This window comes from Aptenodytes forsteri, unplaced genomic scaffold, assembly GCF_000699145.1.
Source record: "Aptenodytes forsteri isolate BGI_AS27 unplaced genomic scaffold, ASM69914v1 Scaffold146, whole genome shotgun sequence".
NCBI lineage: Eukaryota > Metazoa > Chordata > Aves > Sphenisciformes > Spheniscidae > Aptenodytes > Aptenodytes forsteri.
Genome location: NW_008795128.1, coordinates 1,580,620 through 1,594,596, shown reverse-complemented (window position 1 = coordinate 1,594,596; position 13,977 = coordinate 1,580,620). Strand labels below are relative to the sequence as shown.

At 38.1% G+C, this 13,977-nt stretch overlaps 1 protein-coding gene across 1 annotated transcript in view; it reads right to left on the bottom strand.

Annotated features, from left to right (window-relative positions):
- Positions 1-1,499: 1,499 nt before the first annotated feature.
- Positions 1,500-13,977, bottom strand: part of API5 (apoptosis inhibitor 5) — a 20,496-nt gene continuing 8,018 nt past the window's right edge. The window contains exons 4-14 of the mRNA XM_019471609.1: positions 12,377-12,442; positions 11,073-11,224; positions 9,521-9,727; positions 8,873-8,977; positions 8,089-8,178; positions 7,319-7,500; positions 7,022-7,115; positions 6,452-6,508; positions 5,449-5,525; positions 4,955-5,091; positions 1,500-3,321 (exon numbers count right to left, since the gene is read on the bottom strand). Of these exons, the coding sequence (XP_019327154.1) occupies positions 3,242-3,321; positions 4,955-5,091; positions 5,449-5,525; positions 6,452-6,508; positions 7,022-7,115; positions 7,319-7,500; positions 8,089-8,178; positions 8,873-8,977; positions 9,521-9,727; positions 11,073-11,224; positions 12,377-12,442 (1,247 nt within the window). The 3' untranslated portion in view covers positions 1,500-3,241. The remainder of the gene's footprint in view (positions 3,322-4,954; positions 5,092-5,448; positions 5,526-6,451; positions 6,509-7,021; positions 7,116-7,318; positions 7,501-8,088; positions 8,179-8,872; positions 8,978-9,520; positions 9,728-11,072; positions 11,225-12,376; positions 12,443-13,977) is intronic.

The following is a 13,977-nucleotide window of genomic DNA, read 5'->3' as shown; positions in this document are numbered from 1 at the left end:
GGAGGCCGGATGGCGGCGGCACCGCCCGCGCCGGGAGCCGAGGCCCGGGACGGGGCTCCGTCTTGCAGCACCGCCTATCGACTGCTCCGCGCACATCTAACCCAGCCGGTTAACCGAGCCCTTTGCACTTCAAGCAGGCACCGGTAACGGCAGAGCCGCTGTCCAGAGCTCATGGCTGACTTTAAATGCGTGGCGCTGCGCTGAACGCTTTCATTTACAAAAAAACTGATTTCTGCCTAGTGCACGTTGAAACGTTTGCCACGACAGCTCGAGGAAACGGCTTTCTGCCCAAATCAAACCGAACTGTACCTGCAGCTATCCACAGTTAATGCCAGTTCACCAAAGAGCCGGTTGAAGGTAGCTCTGAAAAACACATCACTCCTCTGTCCTTCTAATGCTTTTCAGTTACAGAGAAAAATCTAAACTTTTCCTTTCCTATTCCAGTTAACGGTAAATACCAACCCAGCAGTGGCAGCCTGTTTCCCCAGACTTGAGTGAGATCTAGAAAACTGCCAAATTCAAACTTTGGTCTGTTTGACCTTTCTAAGTTTGCAAACAAGCTGCAAACAGTTCTGCTTCCCAGAGCCTGTTAAACAGTAAAATTTGCCTGTAAGTCAAACCCATTAAGTAGAAACGAGAAAAAAAAAGTTTACAAATGGTGTCATAGTGGTTAAACTAATGCAAGGGATGCAGTGTCTCTCAGGATAGAGAACACATTCCCTGAAGTATGATAGTTCCTTACTGCTGCCAGTTTTCACATCAGGCATATTACAGATTTCACCAAAAAAACCAGGCCGCTACTCCGAGGCACTCTTGCTCTAGCATAAGACACCAACAAATTTTATTGCACTGTCAACATCTAGGAGGTCAAATAAGACAATGAATGACTCCTTTTCACATAATTCTTAAATAATATGTATGACATGCAGCTTTTGCTGAATATTTAAATTCCTATCCAAAATTTTGCATTTAAAAGTTGAATTACTTAAAAGTTGAAACAGCTAATGCAGTCTTGCTAAGATCTATTCCTTAGTGGCAAACAGCTCAACACATCTATAGCAATCTAAGGAGTAAGTCACTGAAACAAAAAGGTACCACAGTACCCTTCTACTAAGCCAACACAAAATGTTGCAGAGTAACTGTGAAACAATGAGCCAAACAAAATTACAAAATGAATTTATTCCAAAAGCGTAAGGGAACATTTACAATTCAACAAGATGGTAAACAGGTGTCTCCACAAGAACTCACTGAAAAAAATAAGGGAAGAGGGGGGGGGGGGGAAATCTAACTACTTCTGAGGCCACAAGAACTTTGCACATCACCTCTGAAAAACAGGAGTCCCATAAAGAAAACTCACTTAAAATTCAATGAGAAAATAAGCTGCTAGTACCTAGTTAATAGTCTAAATACAAGCTATGTTTAGGCTTTGAGATTACATTTTTAAATCCCCTCAAAACACAAATTATAGCCACAAGTGCAAAATGCCTATTCCCCCCCCCCCCCCCCGATAGAAGCTTATTACCCATCTATTGCCTATTTTCAGAGTGACATTTTGATCTCATGAATTTGTCCTTGAAAGCTCTTTGCCAAGTTTGTTGGTTTTAGTGACAAATCTGAGTTTAGCAGCTGGCATGTAATCAGAAATACAAAGTAGCTCATATGTCCTGGAATGTTGAAAGTTTGCTGCGTACTGCTCCAGAGTTAAGCAAAAATAGACTTCTAATTTAGTGTCGACAATGTCTCTAACTTTGACATAGTTTCGGTATTCTGGCCTTCTGATTGTAGTAGCAAATAGCAAAGAGTGTTAATGAAGACACCTGAGTCAGATTCACAAGCAAATACAAATGGAATTAGGTGGTGAAACATCACTTTGAGGCATTTGTCTGTGTCTGTGGATATCAAATGGCTGGACAAAAAACAGGAGGATAAGAAATAACCTTCATTCTTCTAAAGCCTAAGCTATTTTACATCAACACGCCCTGGAACACTTATTAAAAGTCTTTTCCTCTGTCCCAACTTCTTTTTACTATCTGCTAATTCCTTTACAATGTTGAATGACCTGAGAAGTAAAAATTTTGAGTGGTGAGAATAAAAAAAAAAGCATTGTGCTCTTACATTGTATTTTCTGGGTGTACACCAGTAAATAAGAATCCCAAGTTGCTATGGAAAAAAAAAATAGCATGGAATTGTTAACTTTTCCACCTGAATTGAACTACATAGCTGAAATTTTTTCAATGTTACCCAAAATACAATTTTATTTATATATTTTTAAATGCAACTGTACTGGTAAAAAAACCCAAAAAACCCAAAAAACCACAAAACAAAAAAAAAACCAACCCTCAAGTGCCAACTAATCCAGAAATCTGCAAAACATAGAAAAGAGCCAGGTACTGCTACGGTCCAGCTCCAGCCTATGAAGCTTAATCACTGCATCAGTCTTTACCCATTCCTGGAATAATTCTAGTCATTTATTGTTTTGTTTTTCCTGTTCATTTACTGAAATTTCACGGCATAACTATATGCACATATTCATATTAAACATTAAAAATTCATTTGCAAAACATCACTTTTGCATTACAATGCACGGAGAAGAGTAAGATGTGCAAACCAAAAACACCACATTCTCCACATCTCTAAGTAAAAGGACTGCTTCATGCTGCAAGCAAAATAAATTTCCATCCATGTTGCAAACTTTAAAAAAAACAGCATGTATCTCATTCAATTCCATTTAAAAAAGTAAATCAAAGCAAATTTAACAATGGTACTCTTCTCCACATATTGCAAAATATGGTTACAGATGAGGAAAGGATTACTTCAGCTGCTAAGCTTATCTGACATGTATCTCTGTTGTCATGCCTTTCCTGTCCATTACTTAATACATAAACTCAATTATATAGTTTCAGTTATGCAGTAGCTGATTTTTAGGTTAATATACAAACTGTCAAGATGTAGCTTTTGATAAAACATCTATGCTCTTTTCCAATTTTGAATAAATCCTGAAGACACTTCAAAAATAAGAACCCAAAACTGCTGACTGTAAGCATCCAAAAATACAGTTGTAGTTTCACTATGGACAAGTTGTAGTCCGTTAGAAAAGTAGATCATACATACAAAGGTATAAAGAACATTTAAGTCAGTCTTAGTGGAAGGCAGTCCTTGAAGGAAACAATATTCCAAGCAAACTTGCTGAGTAGCACTTTCACTTTAGCCCTTCAGGGGCACGGAAGATTTAGCGGTCTACTTAGTAGATTCTTCCTCGGCTACGATTGCCACGTCCTCCCCAGCCTCTTCCTCGTCCACCCCGGAAACCACCTCTTTGCTCTGAAATAAAAGGCAAAACTTTTCATACAAGTTTTATGCTGTATACAGATTAAAATTAAATAGCAATAACTGGAGGTATTGAAGGCTGACTTAAGTCTCTGAGGCTAATCCTACTTATATACCATGAGATTTCAGAGTTATGCTTTGATGGACGACCCCACTAATTGTAAAACAGGGTCAGGAGAACTAGCCTCTCTAAACTAAATGTAGTCTTTCTGCATACTAATACTATGATACATAACCGTCCCATTATTTTAGAAGTATATTTGGGCCAATCCATTATCACAGAGTTGAAAACTGGTCGGTAAAGAAATTCATTAGGCTACCTAGCTCATCCTTCTGTCCAATAACACCATGTTGGTCTTGAGGTGTTTGTCTGACTTGCTCCTAGTGATTTTATAAAATTGAAACCCACAACTTTGTCAGTCTCTGTCCTTTTCTAGCCTTAACGTTATCACCAGCATACGTAAGTTTTTTTGCTGGGCTGGTATCTTAACTATATCCAGTTAAATACCTTAGACATTGACTGATACCACACAAACTATTTGTATACTGTAGAAAATTTTTCCTTTCCCTTTGATAAGAACAAATCTGATCACAGCAAAAAACCCCACAAAATATTTTGTTAAAGTTTCTTTGGTTTTGTTTGAAAATATATCAAACTCTCATTCCCCTTCCATGCTTTCTCTTCATGTACAGTCTTAAAATACAGATCATATTAATCTACAAAGAGAACTGTGTGCTTATTTTAAAGAGTACAGAAATCAAAAGCTGATCAGAGGCCTAAGCATCTCACCAACAAGAAACAGTAGCAAGCAATAAAACATTTTTGGTTGAAAACATCTGAATTTTTAGAACCGTAGGACTACAAGCTTATCTTAAAGACACAGCTGCATCACCTGAAGTCTGCAGTAAGAAATTTGCAGAAGATTTTATCTTTTCTCTTTGTTTGATATGTAAGACGGTGCTTTATACCAGTTTTTCAACCTACGGGCATGGGTGATAATTTGTCATAGCAGGCTGCTTACTTGACAGAAAGGAGTAGGACCAATGCCCTCCCCTGTAAGGAGGACAACAATGGGTCGCTGCCATTGTTGGGCCTATTCATCCAGTCTGCAACCAACCGCTCTCATGTTTTGCCCAGAAATATGACTTGCAGAGAGACAGAATCACTCTGACTGGGAACATGAGGACATAACTGTGTGTATGCACAGTGAACCTGGCAATTCCCAGAAGTTCTGGATCAGGTCTGCAACATCAGCAGTGGCTGTAATAGGAATTCAGCACAGGTCCAGTCGTATGACAGGAGGTGGCCCAGCTCTGCCACTTGCAGAACCTGGTCTGTCCAATGGGAAATTTGGGGTGCGAGTGCTGTGTGTCATAATAGAGAACATAATAGTTCAATTACTAACTCTATGTATTAAAACACCACTAAAACTAACTTGCAAATGACATACAGTTTATAGGCTGGTAACACTCAAACTCTGTAATAGATCAACAGCTAGAAAGAGACCATTACACACAAAAATTGGTGACAGTACAATTTGATCTTCCAAAAATGTGATAGTAAGTTGGCTTAATTTGTTTGTCCCCCCCACCCCAAGGCACAACTGCCACTAGACAAAGTTCTTACCGTAAGAAAAACTACCCAGGTTACTGCTGTATTTTCCACTGGGAGGATTATATATTTGCCTGGCATCCCTTTTTGGTCCTGCCGAAGCTTTCTTTGGGGGTGAACTTGAGGTTGTATCTTCACTTGCTCTTTTTTGACTGACAGAAGAAAACAAAAACAGAACATTGTCACCACAGGGGTGACAAGTACAGGAATAGCAGTTCAGCCTCAAAGATTAATCACTGGAAGCTAGCAGCAGCTAATGAAGATGCCCTGAATAATACTTCAAAAGAGGAAGTAAGCTAGTCTCCAGTTGATTCGGTCTATTGTATCCCTAAAGTAAGACTAAGATTATCACTGCACAGCCTTAATTCCTTCCAGGATGGGTGTTATTTTTGATTGTAAAACTTTTAGCTCATGTGCTGTGTATATTATATATACACAGCTTGCGATCTTTATTTTGTAAACAGCAAAAATTAACACCACTGTTTTCTTTTTTTATGAAAAACTCTTACCTTGCATCTGCCTTCTGTACTGGTTTCCAGGACAGTGTCACTGTACTTTTATAAGAAGGAGGAATGTGGAAGAGATCCTATGGATGCGAAATCGGACAGTTTATTCTACAGTTAAATTCATGTCGATTGCACTTCAAAGTTTTAGCTACCTACTGAGACTCCAGAGTAACAGTTACTTTCCAACAATTTTAAGTCCTTTTTGCAGTCCCATGGCAGAGGGAGAAGGTGGCAGTAGCTAACTGCCTTAGCCCATACACTTTACCAGGAAATTCAAATGAGATTTATATTAATAGAATAGACTTATACTAACATAATACGCTTTCTTGCTCTCCCTATGCACATTGAGCATCTTATAATGAACTACAATGGCTCCTGCAGGGAGACATCCAATATCCCTATGATGGTAAAAGATAGGCTTCTCAATACTGTGGGCAAAGTTTTTGGTTTAATCATGGTGATTGAGGGTGAGGGATGGGAAGTGAGGGAAGAGAGGAAAAGGTGGTTAGAAGACATCAGAGTGGTTTCAAGGGCTCTGGATGGAAGTCTCTTTCTGCAGCCCATCTCTCCTAGACTCTTTGGAGAAAAAGGTTCTGTACAGAGCTTGTTTTGCCTCCTCCCTCCTTTACATCTCCTTGCACCTCTTCAAACTGTTCCTTACCCCTCCCTGCCACTGCAGGAAAGGGAAATGACAAAGAAAAAGGCTCGGCCAGAATCCAGAGACCCCTAAAGCAAGGTCTGCTCCTGCGGGCAATTAGTGCTGCAAAAAAGGGCCTCAACACCCTATCCCAGCAGCAGCAAAGGCTAAGCAGCTTGCATAAATAGCAGATCCATGTCTCTTCAGAAACAGTAAAGCAAGCAGCAACCCTGAACTGGCTAACACTGACTAACTTAATAACACAATACAACTTAGTTCAAATCTATTCCTTTTTTCTGCATAGGTTACTCTACTGCGTGAATTTACCCCTTCATAATATGAGGACCCCTTCATAATGTGAGGACTTACCTTGATTAAAACATTAATGTTATTGGTTATTTTCAAGGCAACCACTTTAATCTTGTTCTGTGAAAAAAGAAATACCACTGAACACCTATTCTAGTAGCTTTAAGTTATGCCAACTGCATTTGATGAAGTCGTAACATTAAACTGACTGCTCTTCCTAGTGAATTGCTATAGCAATAGTAATAGTGAAAGGCGTGTACATTTCTGAGTTTTCATTACAACTATTTTTAGGCTTCTTGCAGTTTTACACTAACTAATTGCTTTTAATGTTCCAGTGTACTCCCCACTAAAATTTCCCCCCCCAATATATGAAAATTTCCTCTTCAAAACAAAATGCAGAGCACAATTAAGCCAAATACCTGTGGATGCAGAGAACAGCTAACAGTAGAAACTAGAAGATCATCTTAGCTTGCAAAATGCGGCATCAGGTAAGATGCAGTTGCAATAGATGTTAGCAGTATTATTCCCTTAATCTATCTGCATGCTTACAACAGACTGCAGCCCATTAGTGTGTGCCAATGGTTATTTCAGTAGGCTTAATTAGAAAAATCAGAATTACTGAACAATATTTACCTCCTCTGTTTTCAAGGCTTCTCCTGTTTTACCCTGAAGTGCTAGACGAAGCTGTCGAATATACACCTGCAACCCTCGAGCAAAATACTGTAGCCTAAAAAAATATAAAATGAATTTTAATGAATTTTGCATATTCCCATAAAAGCATAAGCAAAGGGAAGCTGTAATCTCATTTTTTTCCCCTTTAAGAGGAAGGCTCAAAATAAGTCTTCTATCAATCTGATTTGTGCTTCTTTAGCATCCAGACAATAATCACACTTTCTAACGGAACTCCAACACTTGCCCCTAAATGATTACCTGATTTTAAAGTCTTTCAATTTCTCTGCATTCAGCTTGGCTGTGAGGAAGTCCGGAAGTTTACGACCCAGCTGATGGAAGCTATACAATAAGCACTCCACATAACTGAATTGCAACTTGGGCTCTTCATTGCCAGCATTTTCCCCATTCTCTGCTTCCTCTGGAGGAAGGGGCATATACTCCTAATGAACAGAAAGGAAAAACAAATGCATGGGATGTATTTACGCAGACTGACTGTTCTTTTGCAGTGTTTGAACTGGAGGGTTTATTTATGCTGACAATTTAAGAAGTATCCCCCATCCCTATACTCACGTGATGAACCGCTGCATGAAGTCCTGGTGCAGGTGGTTTGCCTACACTTACGTGACTTGACACCTCTGACTCAGAGGAAATATTATGGTAGCGCTGCTACCAGAGGAAGCAACAATGCACTGCACCAATGCTCCTGAAACAGTGCTAAATTTACTTAAAATTGTCAGATATAGCCTTTAATGAGATCAACATGAGTCTCTCATGACTATAAAATTTAAAAAGAACAAAACCACATGAGTTTACTGGATTAAAACCATTATGCAGGTAACAGCTCTCTGTATCTACAAAGGCTTTGAATTGCAAAATGATGTTTGACCTTATATCATGGACAGAGCTATCTTTGAAACAGCCACTTTAGAAAAAAGATAAATAGATTAATAGATAAAAATAACTTGTTTTGATGAAAACTTTTTTTTTTAAAAAGTGTTTTACATGAGTAAAAACTGAATTAGTCTTACCAGTAATTTATCGAACAGCTTCTTCAAATTTGATTCAAGCTTTTCCATATCGCCACAAAATGAACTCATTTCAGCAAGAAGCTTCAAAACCTACACATAAGGGTAGCCAGGTTTTTGTGTGTTAACTGAAAAGTACAAAGGCTTAACTTTCAACCTAAAAACGATTAGCACATCATTATGGCTGGCACAGTACAGGTCAGCTATTACAATTAAACCCCTCCCAAACATCAGGAAAGAACACAAGGAGGAACATGCCTAGTCTGTTTCTCATGTCCTCAAACAGAAACACAGGTTTGTGTGTCTAATCCCAACACGCATCATTAGTCAACAAGTAAACAAAACTTCATCTCCCACATCTGCAGCACAGCTCACCTTCAAAGTGAGATTCACAGAGATCTAACTGAAGCTGCAGCACTGATTAACGTAAGCAAAATTACAGACATTTAGCCTCCTAAGGGAGTGTCTTAATTAGCACAAGTCATGGAACAATCATTTCAGTAAATGCTATGTGCTTAAAAAAAACCTGACAGTAATATAAAAATGATTACACTGATCTACTTATTCTAGCCTTGCCTCAAAAGCTCAGGACAGATGACATATGCCTTAAAAGGCAATGCTCAGTCATGCCTCAATACAGCAAACTTTTTTTTCTAGCGTAGCTAGTTTTCCTCCAAGCCAAGAACTGAAAACCACTTAAGAAAGGAGTTAGCATTTTTTAAAATAGCTGTCTTCATCTAACATGCTTATTTTTTACGATTTGAAAGACATTTTAGCTTTGGCTTACCTCTAACTGGATATCAAGACCCTCCACTGGAGTAGTCAAAGAACTGAGGTTTGGCAGAACATGCTCACAGAAGTAAGTAACAAATTTTGTGGAATGAACATTTTTCTGCAAAAAACACCGCACGTTATTCAGGCTACCCTTTGAGTTTGAAGGAGTTAAGTGTTTTTTCCTCATCACTCCGCCACCCTTATAAATGCCTACCACACAGCTATACCTTAAAGCTTTATTAAACTTCCCTCTAACTCCTAAAACGCAGAGACCCTTCCAGGTAGCTTAAACTCAGAGGCTGTCTGCAACAGGGGCTGAAAAGATTGCCTATAACCCAAGAATAGGCCTTTAAGTGCTGCAATTGCCTGGCACTAGACTTGAAATAATCAAACTCATACATGTATGAGCCCAATGTGAGAATCTTGTCATAATTCACTGTAACATCTTAAATTCAAAAGAAAATGTCGAAGAGCAGAGAATAACACGAAAGCTCTTTGTATTCGGAGGCTTTAAAGATGTTTTCCAACATTTTAATACATTAGAAGCTGAAGGTGGAGAAGTACTGATACGCTGTCATTCTAACATAATCATTGAGAACACCAAAGAGAAGCCACAGCCATTAATTTCCCGCAATATTCCTCATGCAAAGCAAATACATACTGAGAAGAGTGGCACTGCCTGCCGAGTACACTGTAGAAGTCTGTCCACACAATCTGGATCAGATGGATTGAATGTTTGCTCCAGGTCAGCTTGTTCGGCTACCAGCTCCACTAGTTGTTGCCTCCCACTTACTGTCTGTAAGCTTTTTAGTCCAGACAATATTTTCATGAACAGAACAAATTCCTCGCCCGTCACATCTTCCAGCACCTTAATAGAACACCAGAAAACGTATTTCTGTGGTGGTAATTTGCAAACCTCCAAGTCAAACCTACTTGATTTGAAAAGGTAAAGTATGCAAAATATTTAGCATTTAAATTTAGCTTCTAGTTATTTAAAAACACAAGTTTAAAGAACACATGAAAACATACAGTATAATTGTATGCACCTCCAAATTAAAGTAACTGCCATCAAGTTGTGCATAGGAAACATTATTTTTCTTGAACTCTAACCTTAAGAACAAATTTCTTATCTAATAAAATTGTATGCTTCAGGCAGAAAAAACGTTAAATGAGTATCTACTCATTATTGATTGTTTTAATACTTCTTTTATCTTTCTCAGCTTGGGTAATATGCAAGAATCTCGGGAAATTCAAGAAAGACAAATGCAAAGTCCTGCACCTGGGATGAACTAACTTCCCTGCATCAGCACATGTTGGGGACTGACTGGCTGGGGAACTGTTCTGGGGGACAGCAGGCTAAACATGTCAGCAGCATTCCTTGGGTGATGAACAGTGTCCTGGGCTGTGACAAGAGCATAGCCAGCAGACTGACGGAAGCAAAGGGATCGAGGATTCTCCTTTGCTATGCCCTCATTAGACCAAATCTGGAATACTGCACCTAGTGTCAGGCCCTCCTGTATGAGGAAGTTGTTGATAAGCTTCAGAAAGCCCAGCCAACAAGGTGATCAGTCTCTATGGCACGTGACCTGTGAGGAGAACCTAAGGAAACTGGGCTTTTTCAGCCTAAAGGAAAAAAGTCATAAGGGGGTGAGGCAATCTAACACTAATCTTCCAATATTTAAGAGCAAGTCACCAGGAGTAGTAGCCAGGTTCTTTACTGAAGTGGACAGGGTGAGAATGCGACAATGAATAAAAAACTGAAATGGGAGGTTCCAACTGGATAAAGAAAAAAATAAAATAAAATCATGTTGAGAATGATTAAACATTGGAGCTAGTTGCCCAGACAGTATGGGAAACCTCCATCCTTAGAGGTTTTCAAAACCCAACTGGACAAAGCACTGAGAAATCTGATCTGAATTCATCTGAGCATGATTTGCTGAGGTGATTGATCTCCCAAAGTCCCTTTCCAACGTGAATGATTCTGTGATTCTAGTAAAAGTTACTCTTACAAAATGAGAAGAGCCTAGCATTATTTTAACATTCCCACAAAAAAATTCTGCAAAGTTTGGATCGTAGCAGAATAGGATAACTAGAAGACCATTTGTACAATGCTTAACTCTACATGTGGTTTAAACAAACAGACCTCCAAAGCAACGCCAGTGATAAGGGATGGTTTAATAATACTTAAGTTTGTACTGAAATAAGACACTCACCTTCTTTGATTCAGTCAATATGAACTCTTCTACCTCCTTTGTCATCACCTCATCAGGCAGGGTTTTCAGTTTTGTAGAGAGGAACTTGATGGCTCTCTCTCTCACAATATCCTCTCCCTGAAGAATTTGACTGAATAAGCCTCCCAAAGTCCCTGAATTGAGAATAAATCAGGTAACGCAAATTATTTTAGAAGTTAAGAGCTGAACCTTCTATGCAGAAGAAAGAACCTTCCTCCTGTAAGACTCCATGACACATTTTATAATAACTGCTATACTAACTTTTAAGAAAAACCACAATTTTCACGTACCTTGACATAAGAATCCACATTCTTTTATTGGCCTGTATAATTCAGATCCACAATTATTGAAAAGTTCAGTATTGTTTGTAAAACCAAACAATGAGTGTGTGTGTCTAACTTTTGCATTGTACTAAGAAGATACAAAATTGAGCCCTGTTCTCATCCTACTAGAGACTGGGAAGTATTAATAAAAGACATTTATAGAAGAATGTGTCCTTTACCTTTAGCATCCATCTTAAATATACTGAGCAAAGCATTGTTCACCAAATTGAATTCTGCAGAATCATCTGAAGAGAGAAAAAAAACCCAGATATGCATATCCTTGAAATGCAAACACAAGAGCAGAAAAAACAAAGATAGATTTCTGATATCACACAAGAAGTACTCTATCCTCAGCATTTAGTTATAAACAACATAACTTGTATTTTTAATGACTACTAGACTGAGGAAGTAGAAAGTCATGATTATGAAAGCTGGAAGCAGAACAAAAAGCTATTTGCCACTTCAGCTTCCCTGCCAAAATTTTAACATTACAAACTTGATAGGACTGAAAACTTGAACAGAAATTATTAATCAATATATTTAGTCATCTTAACAGCTGAATAAACAAGCTGACCTTTACTAAATTAATGTAAAATTAATAGTTATTTCTTTTTAAACTCTTAAGTAATCTACAGTATTTCTAGGTGGGAGAAACAATTTTCCTCTTGAACTAAATGGAGAAATGTGCAAGTCTCAAATTTTATAATAACTGCTATACTAACTTTTAAGAAAAACCACAATTTTCACGTACCTTGACATAAGAATCCACATTCTTTTATTGGCCTGTATAATTCAGATCCACAATTATTGAAAAGTTCAGTATTGTTTGTAAAACCAAACAATGAGTGTGTGTGTCTAACTTTTGCATTGTACTAAGAAGATACAAAATTGAGCCCTGTTCTCATCCTACTAGAGACTGGGAAGTATTAATAAAAGACATTTATAGAAGAATGTGTCCTTTACCTTTAGCATCCATCTTAAATATACTGAGCAAAGCATTGTTCACCAAATTGAATTCTGCAGAATCATCTGAAGAGAGAAAAAAAACCCAGATATGCATATCCTTGAAATGCAAACACAAGAGCAGAAAAAACAAAGATAGATTTCTGATATCACACAAGAAGTACTCTATCCTCAGCATTTAGTTATAAACAACATAACTTGTATTTTTAATGACTACTAGACTGAGGAAGTAGAAAGTCATGATTATGAAAGCTGGAAGAAGAACAAAAAGCTATTTGCCACTTCAGCTTCGCCAAAATTTTCCTCTTGAACTAAATGGAGAAATGTGCAAGTCTCAAAAAAACCCCGTCTCTTCTGAAGCCTAGACTGAGCAAAGCATTGTTCACCAAATTGAATTCTGCAGAATCATCTGAAGAGAGAAAAAAAACCCAGATATGCATATCCTTGAAATGCAAACACAAGAGCAGAAAAAACAAAGATAGATTTCTGATATCACACAAGAAGTACTCTATCCTCAGCATTTAGTTATAAACAACATAACTTGTATTTTTAATGACTACTAGACTGAGGAAGTAGAAAGTCATGATTATGAAAGCTGGAAGCAGAACAAAAAGCTATTTGCCACTTCAGCTTCCCTGCCAAAATTTTAACATTACAAACTTGATAGGACTGAAAACTTGAACAGAAATTATTAATCAATATATTTAGTCATTTTAACAGCTGAATAAACAAGCTGACCTTTACTAAATTAAGGTAAAATTAATAGTTATTTCTTTTTAAACTCTTAAGTAATCTACAGTATTTCTAGGTGGGAGAAACAATTTTCCTCTTGAACTAAATGGAGAAATGTGCAAGTCTCAAAAAAACCCCGTCTCTTCTGAGAAGCCTAGAGACTTAATCATGCATTTTTAATACAAATTTGAACATCCTAATATTTAGGACTCTATAACTTACTGAGATTTAAAAAAAAAAAAACCATATCGTAAGTTAAATTCTGAATTAAATATTTTGTACCAAAAATGCACTGTATGGAAGAAAATGCCTTCAGGATTTTTAAAGTTCCTGAGTACCTGGTTTAGAAATCCAATAACTATTTTTCAGAAGGCAGTTTGCTGCAGTCCATAGCTGGAGGGATTTTTGTTGTGGTTTAACCCGGCAGGCAGCTAAACACCACACAACCATTCACTCACTGCCCCCCACCAGTGGGATGGGGGAGAGAATCGGGAAAAGAAAGTAAAATTCATGGGTTGAGATAAAGACAGTTTAATAGGACAGAAAAGGAAGGGAAAATAAAATTAATAACAATAATAATGAATAATAATAATAACAACATAATATACAACATAAGTAACGCACAATGCATTTGCTCACCACTTGCCGACCAATGCCCAGCCAGTTCCCAAGCAGCGGTCACCAACCCCCGGCCAACTCCCCCCACTTTATATACTGAGCATGATGTCATATGGTATGGAATAGCCCTTTGGCCAGTTTGGGTCAACTGTGCTGGCTGTGCCCCCTCCCAGCTTCTCGCTGGCAGGGCACGAGAAGCTGAAAAGTCCTTGGCTAGTGTAAGCACTACTTAGCAACAACTAAAACATCGG